Consider the following 16,138-nt stretch of genomic DNA (forward strand, 5'->3'; position numbering starts at 1 on the left):
CACAATTCTGACTCATCAATTGGGAATAGAATTTGTCTGAAACATTCATGCAGGAGGTGGATTTCAATCCTCCAGTTAATAGTCTTCATCTACAGTAAAAACACAGTGTTAATTCTGTCTCATGACATCTGGATACATTTGCAGTCTCGAATTCAGTCATTTGATAACATATTAAGCATATGGTCTTTCCATATGTTTTTATAAAGAGGGAAAATGATCTGTTTGCTCCATGATAATTTTTACTCCATGCAAAAATATTTCAATATTTAAAGGTCCCCCATTTATAGGGGCAATACATTATTTTGGGTGACTTCTTTTTGATTTGGTGCATATTAATTTTTAGAGGCAAGAAGTCTAGAAATGCATCTAATCAATGATGAATGACGAGTTCCAGAAACATTCATAGCAATGCAATGGAGGGTTTTCATGGTCTTACTCTTGCGTGTATCTATAGGGATTCTTACTCAATGTATTTGCTTTGGAATATTTTCCAATAAAGACAGGAGTGATAAAAACAACCAGATTTTTATAACCAGGCTCCTCTTCAGTTTCTTCACGATCAACCCTCAATATCCTGGAAGCAAAACCAGCTTGGCTGCCTGCAGACACTTGCAAACCAGTCCTTTTCATCTGCTTCCTTCTAGAAAAAGGACGCATCTTGGTTCCTCCAGTTCTCAAAACACCGTTGATTTAGCTTACGTGAAGCAGCAACCTGTGCTGCTGAGGGCTGACATCACACATTGGGTTGTGCATGCATCTGTGCAAATAAAATACAGGGAGCACGGGGCATTGGGCAGAGGATTCCTTGGGGGAAAAAAATTAACCCTTCAGGATTTTATCTTTGTATTCATTATCCATTTCTTAAACAGTAGCTGGAGAAAAGACACCTATTTTCAAATGACTTGGGATATTTGACAGTGAATTATTTGACAGCAACCCTTTCATTGAGGCTATATTTTTGGTACGTGTTTTATTTAATTACCGAAAGCTTCTGAAAAATATAACAAATTTAGAATTTACCATACAAAAGTAAAAGCTCATTCAATATTTACTTCTTAACAAGTATTAAGTTATGCCATCCTCAATGTAAGTCCAAAATCAGAAGAAAAAATATAATTTAAGCCAGATCACCATAGGACAAACAAAAATTGCTTACAGGTATATAAAGGAAAAGTTCATCCTTGAGATGAAGAAAAGTAGCAAGTAGTTTAGAGCTACACTGATCAAGGGAAGCCTGAGAGTAGAACATCACGAACTCAGCACTGGTTATAGAAGAATAGGGACTGAATGCGTGGCTATCTGTAGTGAGATCACTGCTAAGCAAACCAGACAAGACTTGGGAAATGGTGAGAATGAGAAAAGGAGAATGTTTGATCATCTCAAAAGAACAAACACATAGTAAATTGTGTACTTAGAAACAGATCTTGATCATTAAAGAAATGTCTGTATCCTTCAGAACCAATTTAAACATCTTTTCCAGGCAATGCTTTATTGATTTTAATGAATTTTTGTTGAAATGTTTGAAATGATTTTATTTCCTTAAAAGTATGATCAAACCTTTATTTAATACAGAATCACATTCTGTAAAACTTGGTCATACTATGCGAGTCAGCACCTTAAATAATTTGTTAAATATACATAATACATACACTTAGTGTATTTGAGTGTCGTTTATGTGCCACGGAGAACTATGATATACGCGGTAATGCCAAATGATTCAACAGAAATAAACACCATCTGTACTCTCACAAGGCAGTTCATCAATAAGACATAACCAAAGAACCATTTACAAATAAAAGATTTAAAAGGCACCAGGGAGGAACTCATTCAAGTACGGCCCAATAGCCTGGGATTCGGGATGATTCCCTTCCTCAAGTGACCCACTAGATAAATCAGAAAACATGGGGAAAATGCTTTGGAAGAAAGCTGTGACTCTGGTTATCGAAGTGACTTTTTAAAAAAGAAGTGGAGACTTGGATTGACTCAGCTTTTCTGAAAGTGCTTCTTGATGGTCAGTAACGTGCTGTAAGGAAGCAGGGGTGTTGCGGCGTGTCCTCTGGTGGAGAGGTCCCATCTGAAGACAATTAATTTATATTAAAGTTACCATTTCTTTCTGCTTCTGGACCCAATGCTGCAGGATTTTTGAGAGGGTGCTGTAAGGCTTACCAGATGTTGCCAATTGAGCATCCAGTGAGATTTGTGAGTATTGTTAGGAAAGATTTCCTGAATCCTTAAAAAGAAAAAAATTAGTAACAGGAGCAGCATAGGCACAGGGGCCTGCTGGGGGAGAGCAGCCACAATGGAAATGAAAGGTGGAGACAAAGTTCTGGGGACAGCACAGCAGTGGGGAGCTGTGTAATAATGAATGTGTAATATTAAATGCAATATTATATACCAAAATGGTCGATAACTATGAAGTCTTTTTTAAATAGCAGAATGGGCCTATGAAGGGGAAAGTGCCAAGAACACAAGAAAATCATGTCACCCTGTACCAACCAGACCAGGGTTGTGTGTGTATGGTGGACTTGGAATCCCAGTGACTTTCTTGGGTGGAGGCTTAGAGACAAGGACCATGGATGGAGATTGGCTGCCCATGACTTTCTCCCACTGACCGCCACACCCCCTGCAACCTGGAGGGGTGTAACAGAAACTGCTGACTAACACAAAACACAAACTAAAATCATGGCAGCTCCATAGTAGAATGTGACTTGAACCAGTCCTTATTAAGCTCAGAGGATTTCTAGAAAAGGTGATGCCTTGAAGTATACACCTGCCAACCATAAAAACAATACTGCATCGGGAAAAAAAATGGTAACAGAAATTTGTGGAGAGTCAATTCCAAATTCCTTATGTTGTTAATTTAGATAGCTGGGCATTCATCTGCTAGTCCTTATTAAGGAATCAGAAACCACACCATTTCTCTCTGTAAACAGGTCACTGAAGCACTGGTGAATTCTTTGCTTGTGATTTCCCACATAGGAATCGCTGCTGAAACAAGGGGATGCAAGCCATGCTTGCCAATCGCTTACACCTGGATCTGTGCCTTCATTATGCTTAGAAACAGAAACAAGAGCTGAGCAGCATGCCTAGATCTTGTTCTAACATTCTGTCAGTTAAGGCAGAACTAACAGGACCTGAACCCTAATTCCCACTGCAGGAAATCCACAGGCGTATACTTACCTGGAAAAGGACACAAAATGGTAGGTAGAGATTACCAGCAATTAGAGGCCACTTAAAATGTTGCCTGACCTTTTTCTCATGTGAGTTTGAAGGGAACATGACACTTTCTGTGATATTTATTTTCCAAAGTGAAAGATTATCTTGGCTGTGCGCATGAGAGACAAGAACAGCCTCAGAAATTACCCATTTTGTGGCCAATTTTCTGCAGATGCCTAAGTCCAGGGTGCAGAATTTGTAAGATCCATAATTTTTTTACAAATGCGAAGCTGAACAGTATTTCAATTTAAAAAGCATTGCTAAGATTATATAGATAGCTGATATCTGCATGTGTTTGTATTTGAAGAAATATATTTGTTACATTGCCACTTTGGAGTGTGGTGGCAGTATGTCTATCCATTCCACACTCATCTTAAAAACTGCTTAATATTCAATACTGAAAAATAAAAAGTAAATGTTGGGGAAAATGCATGAAAACATCAAGTATTTTAATTTTGTTTTTCTCAATTTTTGACAACTTTTTTCAATTTTTGTAAGTTAGAGTTAGTTACTTTCTAAAGTCATATTAGACAGTTTTGGGTTAGCAGAGGTATCAAATTTTATAGTCTACTAATATAGCTCCATTTCTTCTATTAATATCTAATAAAGAGACTAGATTATTACTAACTGATTAAGTGTAAGAATAATTTTTAAATAGCAAACTCAATGGTGGCAGTAGTAAAATCTACAAGTAGGAAATTGCTTACAAATGGGCTTGTGTAACTGTGAAATTGCATACTTTAAGGTATTTTATATGACCAAAATAGAGCTCTGCATGGTGACATAGCATTTATTAAGAATTAGATCAATACTAAAGCTTATAAGCCTACAAAGACCTGCAAAATAAGAGCTTAGGTTCATTTTCGATGGCAATAAAAGAAACAAAAATATTTGATGAGAAGTGTGCTAATGAGCAAAGTTATTGGGTAGTTGGCTCTGATTGATGGTTCTAAAGAAAAGAAAAAAAAAGACATTTCTCAAAAAGTGTTTGCTTAGAGTCACTCTGTGTGATTACACTGAAAAGCGGCCAGTGCCCAAAATCTGGGTGATGTCATGAACAACTTTGATTTTACACCAGTCAGTAAGGGTGGCCAAGTTGTTCTCCAGCTTCCTGAAGACAGAAAAGGCTAGCAATGGTGACCGGGAAAGACGCCCATTGGTTGGGCGAGGGAGGTCTGCAGCCCAGTCCCAGCACTCACTGTCTCTGAGCCACCAGGACCTGCACCGTTAATGGGAGATCACAACTTCCCACAGAGTTATGCGATCAAATAAGTAAGACTGCCTCACACATCTCACAGAGTCCTAGCATTTGGTAGCCTCTCCGTGAGGCAGGTCTGGAGTCAGCATCTCATCTGAATACATCCTGGGACACAACAGCCTGGTCTCTGACCCCAGAGGATACTGTAATGTCCAATATGGCATTCTCTGTTCCCTACATCCTATGTTAACAAAAACAATACAAGTGAACCAAATGGGATTTTTAAAATAAAAGTAAATATCACCTCCAATTCTCTCTGTTTATACCTCCTGCCTTAATGGAAGTTCATTTAAAAAGTTATTCTCAAGGATTCTTTGTTTAAAGAACTAAGGTGTAGTAAATTTCATTAGTGAAGAAACAGATGATAAACAGAAAAACATAGTAAAGAGTTTTCCATAGCAAAGCACAAAGGCTGATAGAAATTTTCCTTTATGTTGATACTGTTTTTCAAACAGAAAAAAGTCCTAAGAAATTCATTGAAGAAGTGGGAGATTGGAATATTAGTGTGAAAATTAATAGGCTGTAATAATTGCAGGAATTTGTCGTATTGCGGTAACCAGCTTCTAAAGTTTTTCTCTTCTGTTGTTGCTTAAAATGACATTCAAGCACTACAGTTTTAATGTAATCAAAAATATATAAACCACTTCTGTGTTTGAGTGCATTTTTTTTGCCTGTCTTTGCGTGTTTGAGATAATAGATGAATACTGACCATTTAGTGGAGTCATCTGTAAAAAAAAAAAAAAAGAATATAAAGTCTAAATAATTATGCATACATATTTCTTACAGTATCTCAAACCAATGTCTGAAAAAGACAGAAATTTGCACAGTTTGATTATTGTCAACCCTGCTGAGTTGCTGCTAAGCAAAGTTGTTTCATGAGTTGCTGAATCAATACAAGCCAGATACTGAGTCTGTAGAAGCATTGTCTTAGAAAATAAATGGACCAGTCACTAACAGCACAACTTGATCAGATGCTAGGTAGAGGAGGCCATTTGATCCGGGGATAGGCTTGCTTTGCTGTGTGACTGTGGACACCTGATTTGCCCGTGGTTTCAGACACCATAGCTGGATCCCTGGAGATTTCATTGTGACAGTCCTTCACTCCTGTGTGCTGATTATACCCACTTGCAAAACGGTGAGGCTCATGTTGTAGTATCTCAAAGCCAAAAGGCTGATAGGAAAAAGGTTGCTAGCAGGCACTAACGTGGGTGTCATGACTCTTTTCAGGTAGTAGGTGTAACCTTGAAGAAAAAGTGGCACTGTCTTCAAAAAAGTGACCTGACCCTGGCTTTGGTGGGTTTTTTCTGCAAGAAATAAAAAGCACCGCATGTCTTTTATTATACAACCTTTCTAGCTGACCACTGCTTTGTTCTAGAGTTCAGCATGAAAGGACTAATTTTTATTTTGGTTTTGGTTTTGTTTTAGTGAAATGGCATGTCCGTTGCTAATTCTAGCTATTATAGTTGCACCTGTGAAACCTTATCTATATAGTTTATGGATTGGTAGCATTTCAAATAAATGATATATTGAAAAATGAACCTGAATATTTTGAGATGCTTATCAATTGACTTTTTTTCCTTATCCAAAGAGTTTGAATTGTACCTGTAAATATAGATCTGTTTTTTTAAACATAATAGGAAATTAAATATAAGCATGTCACTTTGTTTATTGCTATATGAGTAGAACTTCTTGGAGCATGGAAACAATTCCTCACAAATTATGTTACTCTTGAAAAAAAAAATAAGCTGCAAGGAAATTTATTGCAAATTGTATTTAACCTGTAAGTGAGTATAGCTTTAAAGTTGTGCTGATTTTACAATGTGTGATGCCTTATCTTAAAAAAATGTTAAGTTGTTAAACAGTTTAACAGTGCCATAATAAATTTTTTTCACCAAGAAGTCAGAGTTGTATGTATCCTTAGTTTAGCAAATCCACATTGCTTCATTAAAAAGAAAGCTGGCATCATTAGGACTCCAGTTCGTGAGTCAAGGAGACATTCATTTTTCTTTTCTTTTTTCTTTTTCTTAAGAAAAAAAGTATTCTGAGGATCCTGGCCATATAAACTTTTCAGAACACATTACTACCTGACAGATCCATTGAATATAATCTCTAGTATTTTATATAGCACATGACCATTCAACAGTCATTTTAATTCTAAATGATGCAAAGGTACACACTTTCAGCATTGCAAAAAGATTCACACATTTTAAAATCCATGAACTATGCAAAGATCTTTCTCTATTCAATAAATAAAAGCTGCCACTGGCTACATTTTAGAAAGTCAATATCTGAGAAAATGGACAAGGTGACCCTGTTTTCTAAACAGTAAAATCCATGGGGAAGTCCAAAATAATGAAGCAATGCTAAAATGTGGTGTTGTTGCATGGAAACTATCAATATTCCTTAAGCTCTGGAGTTAATTTTGACAATAGCCATTAGAGCTGTTTACAGACAACAGACTTCCCATTTGCTCATTTTTATTCCTTTACCCATAACTTCTCTGTATACTACATTTGTATTTTAAGTAGATTCTAAGTAGATTACAGGACAGATATTAATTTGTGCTTTTAGTATGAAGTTATTTTGTCTGCAAAGACATTAACCAGATATCTGGGAAAATGGAAGATTATTTTGTTATTAAAGAATTCAAAGATTATTTAATTTTTACATAAAATGAAATATTTCAAGTTGGGTTGGGAAGGTGCCATTTTGTCTTTTTTTCCCTTATACCATATCTACTTTAACATTTTAATAATCCAATAAACTCAAAAGGCAGAAACTAACATACCATTTTATAAACCATAATTCAGCTTGGATGAAATAATGCAGGAATATACATATGCAATACACATGCACACATAATTGTGCATGCAAAAACTATCTCAGTGCAGTCTATGGGTTTGTAGCATCTCAAATAAATGGTATATTGAAAACTTGACCTGAATTTGCATTTAATTCCTATTTATTATGTATAATATCTCAGTACAATATTAATCATCTTTTACTTACACGTGGATATGTGAGATTCTCCAGTTCAAAGATAATTCTACAATTCTATTAAAATTGCTTCATCTCAAAACCATAGTTGTACATTTTTTTTTTAACCAAAGCTATACTAGCTCCATAAAATAAGCTAGGTGAATACCTGGAATGACAAGCAGCTGAAGAATTGTTAGCTATGTGAGGACATTTTTATTCCTTTTATTCCCAATCATTTAAAACAGCAAAAAATCCCAGCGGAAACCCTCTGCGCCTGTCCCAGACTCCTCACTGCCATTCAAACCAGCTAGGAATTATGTTTAAAGGAATATAACAGACCACCCATAGTGTTTTTAAATTGTTATTATTAAAAGTATGTTCTTGTCATGTTAATTGCCTTAAAACATATTACACATATAAAATACTATGTTCAAATTAGAATGTCAGCCATAAAGATGAAAAAGGAGCTAACTAAAAGTTCACAAATAATCTTTTTTCAGATTTTGTGTGTTTTCTCCTCAGCCAAAAGCCTCAAGATTCACTTGCAGCAGCCTACTTCTTCATTTATGTTGGATTGCTCTTTAAGCGTTAGAATATCTTGTAATAAATAATAAGTTAAAGATTTCTCCTGACACAAGTCATTGTTGATTTCACTGTTATAGGGAAAAGGCTCTAGGGCGGCAGATAAGGCTGTTGCCATGGTGATGAAGGAGATACCGAGGGAGGAGTCTGCTGAAGAAAAGCCCCTCCTAACTATGACATCACAGGTGGGCAGACCCATAGGGTTCCTGTAGGAAGCTGACATATGTTAATATACCAGAGATTGTGATTTTTAACTAGAAAAAAAAAAAAAAAACATTAACTCTGAAACCAATTCTTAAAAGATAGTTTTAATGAAATGATTATACAAATATAAATGAGAATCAAAATTGCTATTAAACAAGGAAATGCATTATTTAGTTATTTGGATATTAATTTCCATTACTCAACCTTAGCTAAAAAGAAAGTGTACATGTATGTGCAAATCAAACATGCTGCTTCTTTCTAAGGAAGTTTTATTAACAATTTTAAGAAAGAAATAACAATTAAGCTAATGGTGCATTTGAACAAAAACAATACAAAAAAATTCCTATGAACAAGTTATATTGTATACATATGTCAGTTTGCCAGTAGAGTATCTAAATTTTCTTAAATGTTAAATATATTTATGTTGTGACTATGCATACTACATATATGTATATACATACTTATGTGGATAGCTCACTTACAGGGATGATCCAGAAGTCCCAGAGTTCTCATGCAGAAAATGGCATTTTCCCCGGTCTCATACTTAGTGACCTTGACAACAAAGCTGTCATCTCAGTTGTAAGCACATCACAGCCATTTTCAGCACTTACTGTAAGCAGTACAGAAAAAAGTTTGCATATGAGTGCAAAGACATGCTGAAACTGACTCCTGTGTGTCCTCGGGGACTTGTGAAACACCCTGTAAAATCTACATAAATATGTATAATATACTCATCAACACTCTGCGCAACTACCAGTTTTAAATTCTTAAATGGAAAATATTTTTACTTGCATTTATCTTATAATTTAGATTAGATGATTATTTTAAACATTTCATTTTTTTTCCATAATGCAATAGTAAATGCAGTGATTCAGTCCCAATTATATGAACATGGCTAGAATTAGAAAAATGTCCATTTACAGTCCTTAAGAAGACATTTATATCAAAAGCTAAATTATGGAACTTATTTTTAGAATAACGGCCGATCTCATCCCCAGCTGCTGCCAACATGTGTGGTGTTATTTTATCCTAAATGCTATGTTATAAGTAATAGCAATTATAACATACAATATCAAGTTGAATAATTTTTGAATTATTACAGATTCCTAGGACTTTGAGATAAATTTTATGTTGTTGAAGTTTTTATTCATAAAAAACAATATGCTTCCCAATGACACACAGTAGTAATTGGAAAGAAATTTGCTCATGTTTACCACCAAAGTCTCCATTCTGTCTGCAGTTTACACAGCAAAGCATATACAGTGGCATCTGGGCCTTCTGCCGATCAGGGTTAGACCTTTGCAGAAACCCCCGTCCAAAACATTCAGCCAGCACTCCCTCAATTGAATATTAAGGGAGGTGAGAACTACATGAAATTCAGCTGACAGCAGAGCCCATACATCAGTTGAGAAGACCCGTTCAAATTTACAGTTGGCACACTTGTGCTACCACATATCATATCAGGATATCACAACCTAGAACAGGCTCAAAATTCTCTTTCCTCAAAACCATGCATTATTATGTACATCCATTTCAAATGTCAAAATTGAAATTACAACCTATGTTTAGATATAAAATTCTAAGCAAAATACTACTTTTATCTTTTAATTCAGTAAAGGAGTTGTGATTATTACCATTTCCACACATTCAGAACATTTGTGTGTACCAAGTTCCTTCCTTAATCCCTGTCTAATGTCATATTAACTGTTTTTGAAATACTAGTTAGAATTTGCTGCATGAAGATTACATAATGCTTTTGTTGATGCATCCTATTCTTGTTGCATACTGGCCAGTTTATGAATCAGCAAGCAGAAAGTTCTGATTCATAAAATATAATACACCTGTTGTGTTGGTCATTTTGCAAAATTCAGTGACAGTGTGATATAGTATTTCTTGATCAAATGCAGTTTTATTAGTCAATAAACTTTTTCCATGATACACAAGTGGCTTCTTCCCTGCTATGCACCAGTGAAGTGCACAAACCAAAAAGAAGCAGAATGATCTGAACAAGTGAGTACTTCCCATGACAAGCACAGCATCCAGTCTGTATACCACATCGCATTCTTGCTCGTTATCCTGTGTGAGTGTATTAATGTATTAATGTCTTTGACACATGTTTGTCCCAGTGCCTCCTATTAAGCCCCATATATCAGTGCTACAAAGTGCTGAATACATCAACTCATCTTCATCACTGGTATGTTGATGCCAGCTGCTTGTGTCGTCGATTCCAGATACGCTTGAAGTTAATTGCTGCTCTCCCAATAATGTCTTTGGAAAAACCATAATTGATAAAATATGGAATAAGTCCCTGGATCACTGGGCCCTTAGCTTATTTAGTAAAGGCTCATTCACTCAGATTCTATGTAAAAGTTTGGCTTTTTCCAGAATTTTGCCCTGTGTTATTTGAATATTATAGTATAAACCTCAACTTTTAGAAGGATTTTATTAAGCACTCCAGTGGAAGCCCTCCACAGTACAGTGAGCAAACTGAATCAAGCAGAAAGAGATTGGTGGACCCCTAGGTGTTTCCATGGTTGTCTAACATAATTTGAATTCTGCACAAAGAATCTGCTAACAAGCAATAATCAGGCATTTCATGCAAGCTCCAATGATTACCATCCTAGAATAGCATTGAAATATGACTGAGAGTGCATTGATGAACCATCTAAAGAAAAAACAAGGGAATCATCCAAGCTTCAAGAAGAAAATTATCTATGGGTCTGTACTGTCCAAAACAATGGCCAGTAGCCACATGGGACCATCCAGCACTGTGGTCACTCCCGATTGAGACGTGCTATAAGTATAAAATACACACCAGATTGATTCTGAAGACCCAGCCCTCCTCCAATCTAATGTAAATTGCCTTGATAATTTTCATATAGATCACATGTTTAACAATAACATTTTGGATATATTGGGTTAAAATGTATTATTATAATTAATTTCACTTGTTTCTTTTCATATTTTTACAAATTGCTATTAGAAAATTTTAAATTATGAGATTCATTATATTTATGCTGACAAACACTAGAGTAAACTGTAATAAAATATACAAGCCAAATTTAAGAATAGAAGGGAAGACCATGTGTAGACTGAATACATCAAAAATAAAATGTATGATCTTTATGAGAATAAGATTCCTTTGGGGAATATTTTTTTCTCATAAAGAACCTTCAGATATTTTGATTTTGACAATATTTCCAGGGCCTTTTTAATCAAGGTATGTTCCATACATTTTGCCTATAGAACAAAGTATCTTAAAACTTTATTCTAGATTACTTTCTGCTAAGGGACTTTCTTTCTTTTCAAACTGAGCTTTTGTTTTTCTATCTATTCCCACCCCTTAAATTTCAATATTGATTGAATTTTATGTCTGATAAAGATCACAAAGAGTAATGTCCTTGATGAGAACATTCTCAAGGCTACTAAATACAGCCCTGTTAGAATTTCTATTACCATTTAGAGAAACTGCCTTAGTGTTAATACTATCCAAGCTGCAAGCCATAATAATCTATTTCTCCACGAATGCATTCACATCTTATATATCTAGCTAACTTGTTGCTGTGGGATGCAAGAACTAATTGGATCATCGTCCAATGAAGGGTAAAGCAGATAAAGCTAGAATTTGCTACTGGCTGGGGAAAGGGAATGAAGGTGCAAAGCACTCACACTCTGCAGAGGAATCCCAGACAGCATACTACTCCAAACAGGATCCTCAAAGAGAAATGAGAATCTGTCCATGTTTGAAGAGTCTTTGGACCCATCCAAAACCAGAGGAGAGTTCGGAAAAAAAGAAATGAAAATGCTAAATGTAAATAAGCTAATACAAAGGCCTTTGTAATTAATGAAGTAATTCATTTTAACGGAGCTGTGATAATCTGATTAGGCCACACTTGCAAATTGTTCCAGCTCAGTTATTCAAAACGCAGAATTGGAAGGCTTTGACTCGTCTGTTATTATTTTTATAGAATCAGTGTGCTCTGCACTCCAGGGATGACATGAGGAAAGTACATAAAGTATTTACAAATTAAAGAAAGTAATTTTTAGAAAAAGTCACCAAACCATACCCCAGATGAGTCAGGAAAGAAGTGCATGCACTTGGAAAGTTTTGTTTTAAAATTTTTGCTTTACGACATTAAAGATTTATCCATTTTCAAGTAACCAAAAAATCATAAATGTATCTGTAAATGAGAAAGGGACATGAGAAAAGCTATTCTAATCTGTATGAACAAAGCTAAACTGGAACTTTCACTGACTAAAATACTCATCGCTTAATTCATCAAACTGAAGACAGTTTAAAAATTGGACTGTTCAAAACAGTTTTTTTTTCCCAGTAGTTTCATTCAGAATCATGTATTGAACCAATTTTCTAGGAAGACTTCGTATTTGAAGTTGTGCCGGAAATAAGTTTGAGTAAGGTGTAATCTCTGACCTCACAGTTTGTAAGGCGAAATCTCTTTTTCTTCATCATAGCTCCTATTTCATCTTCCATATCTTCATCAAAACAAAAGAACATTCAGTTTAGTGTCAGTAACCTTCCATGTTTGCCATCCTCTGGCCTTTCATCCTCTTCATCTGTGAGCCCTGCCACCCTCCCAACACTAACCTGTACTTCCTCTTAGAAAACAGTGATTCAGGAAGTGGCTGCACCTGTGAGACTAGCCCTGGCACAAGGAAGTCACAGGAGCACGTTGGGCAGAGAGGTCATGACAGTTGCGGGAAGCAGACAATCATAGGAGAGGCACAAACCTCAGAGAACTAGGAGTAAACAGGAGAAGCCATGCCTGTCATGAGCCCCTCATGGTCTCTCAGAATAAGTTCCAGAGAATAAGAAACCCGAAAGTGCTAAAGATGCATTCTCCAGAAACTATGTCTGAAGATTAAATGAGGAACCTTTTCTAAAAATTCCATTATCTTTAACAAAATAGACTTATCTAAGATGACAGGCATCTCATTGAACCATGCTGTTGCTTTTGTTTCTCCGTTTACATATTAATGTGGACAGAAGTCTTACTTTCTAAAAATCTTGATCAAATTTAGTTTCTGCAGCAATTACTACTGATAGTGTCAGCAGAGATCTAACACCCCACCCTAACAGCATGGATCTGTTTCACATGTATGAAGGGTCTTCCAAATGTTCATTGAAAGTTGGAACTGAAAATTAAGTTTATTTTTATTGCAAAAAAAAACTAGTATCTATGTATAGTTTTTCAAAATTCAACTTTTCCATGAAGTTTTTGAAGACTTTTTCATGTACAGAGTTGTTATTTAGGACTAAATTCTTAGTCCTTTTATTGTAAAGAATAAAATAGCATCCAATTGTATTCAAAGGCAGAGTATAACTTATTTTAGAATAATTTGGATTTTGTCTGTATGACAGTTGATACAGGGTGCATATCCCTAATCCAAAAATCTGCAACCTGAAATGTTCCAAAGCTCTAAACCTTTTGGGTGCTGAGTTAATACTGTAAGTAGAAAATTCTACACCTGATGTGATATCCAAAGCCACAGTTAAAACTCAAGTGCACCAAATATACAAGTACTGTGTGAAATACAAATGAATGTTGTGTATAGACTTGGGTCTCATGCCCAGAATATTTCATTATAGGTAAGTAAGTATCCCAGAATCCAAAAATCCAAAATTAGAAAGACTTCTGACCCCCAACTATCCAAAAGCGAACTCAGTTATTCATAGTTATCTGCTGATGCAATTAGGCTTTTCATCAGAAAAATAATGGCTATCCAAAAGATGGTTATGGTGTGATATCACATATACAGAGTTTTCAAGATGCAGTTGTGCTGGGTGATTTTTTTAATTTCTGAGCCTTACACACTTTACACATTGAGGTCACTCTAGGCTCTAGACCCAGGAACCAGAAAACACAGCTCAGTAATTTCAAGCCTGGAGAATAATTCTATGGGAATGGTATAGTGCTATATTTGGTGGTGACCTTTATCCTCTTCCAATGCTCGTAGCACAGCAAAGTTCTGGTCTCCCTTGCCTTCCCTGCAAGTGCCACAGCCTGCTTGGGAAGTTAGAATCCTGTCACTATAGAGATACTGCACTAGATGGGCTCACTACCTTAACCACATGCTATTCAACAAGTTTTATGAGTAAATACACATTAATGTGTAGTTGCTTCGGAATCGACTACATGTACACAATCTATATATGAACTATCATTGAAATACTGACTCTGCAACATACTATTTTCAGAACTCACACACCAACTCATATTTTCCAGTACATTATATTCTATACCAGAGCTTTCTCATGTAGATTATATTCTATATCAGCATTTCAACTGTGTTTTTAGATAAGCAAGTTGACTTTTATTCCAGTAAAATATTAAGAATGATGACTAAATTCAAATAGATCATGATTTGCACAAAAGTTCATATTTTATCTCAAAATTGTGGGAAGTTCACAGTCCCTCAACATTTAAAAACATTTCATTATAAATAGAATGGATGGTACACAACAGTGTTTTAATTAAAAAAAATATATATATATATATATGCAAAAGGACTCAGAATTTTACTTGTGGGTAAAAGGAGCATCCTTTAAAAAGATTAAAACTGAAATATGTCTTAGGTGATGTTCTTCTTGATATGTAATAAAATTTTACATAAAGTTTACATTAATTGAAGAAATATCCATCAATGTAATTTGAACACTGAACTTTTAGAATACTTAACCCTCAATAGCATTCATAAACAAATATGGATGGAGATAGCCAACTTTATGCCAAAATCTTGAACTCTGATGGAGATAGTAGATTTATCCATGTTTAAACAATAGCATGGATAGAATAAAGTAGCAAGTGTTTTCTTGATTTCCTCTTTTTGAAGCCCACCAAGCATTTCAGTGTTGTCCTACCAGAAATCCTAGAACTACATTTTGTTCTTCCAAGCTTACCATTATTTAGGTCCCTCACCATATTCCATCGGCTCTAAGTTACGATACTACCGACACTGCGCCAGAGAAACAGGGAGGTGAAAGTGAATAGAATCATGTGAAATATTTTTAAGTATTTGATAATATTCCAAAGCACTTATCTTATGTCTCCTAAAAATACAACTTTAAAAATAAGTACTTAAAAATCTAGAGATGTTGAGGCACATCCTTTTCTTAGGAAAGTAGAAAAAACTAGATGGCTATGTCTACTTCAAGTAAGGCCAATACAAAAGCCCCCAAAGAATTAAGACAGTTAATGTAGAAAGCAACCACTTGTGAATCAGACACTTTTTCTCTGTTAACCGTAGAAGCATAATTTGGATAAACCTGGATTCAAAGAGGTACAGAATAACCAAGTTCTTGACCATCCACTAAAAGTCAATCTGAAAGTTAATACAGATTAGCTCAGGGAAAATATGATTGAATTTACAAAAAAAAAAAAATCTTTTTTACATGTAGATTTCCACAAATGTACTTATTAGGTACCTGTAGAGTTCAAGGAACAGTATTTTATACTCTCCTAAAGCAATATTTCTTGTGCACTACAAAAGCATCTGAGGGGAATGTGGCGGGCGGGATTTTAGGTGATTTGAGCCAGAAAAAGGGAGTATTTGTCCATGCAGAGAGATCAACGTGTTTGCTCTGGCTCACCACCCAGACAGTACCTGACCAGTCTGTAGCTGAACCTGCCATCTCGGAGTCAGAAGTCACTATGGGCTGATTCTCACGGGAGTCTCTTGTCCGAGTAAGGCATGAGATTGGCCCTTAGCAAATGATTCAGTAGGTGACACTTTATACATATTAGAATTACAGAATACTTCTAATTGATTCCATAAGGGAAGGGAAAGGCTTAGTCTTTAAAAATTGTGGTTGGCTGCATCATAAATATGTTGAAAGTGCTAAAAGGCTCATTCCCACCCTCTTGGTAGTTTTTTCTTTTT

General features: G+C 35.5%; 1 protein-coding gene across 1 annotated transcript in view; it reads left to right on the forward strand.

The window, feature by feature from the left end:
* PEX5L (peroxisomal biogenesis factor 5 like) overlaps positions 1-16,138 on the forward strand; it is a 161,917-nt gene that overhangs the window by 73,797 nt on the left and 71,982 nt on the right. The window contains exon 3 of the mRNA XM_058661303.1: positions 8,116-8,220. Coding sequence (XP_058517286.1) covers positions 8,116-8,220 — 105 coding nt within the window. The remainder of the gene's footprint in view (positions 1-8,115; positions 8,221-16,138) is intronic.

The sequence above is a fragment of the Ochotona princeps genome, chromosome 3 (genome assembly GCF_030435755.1).
Source record: "Ochotona princeps isolate mOchPri1 chromosome 3, mOchPri1.hap1, whole genome shotgun sequence".
NCBI classification, from domain to species: Eukaryota; Metazoa; Chordata; class Mammalia; order Lagomorpha; family Ochotonidae; genus Ochotona; species Ochotona princeps.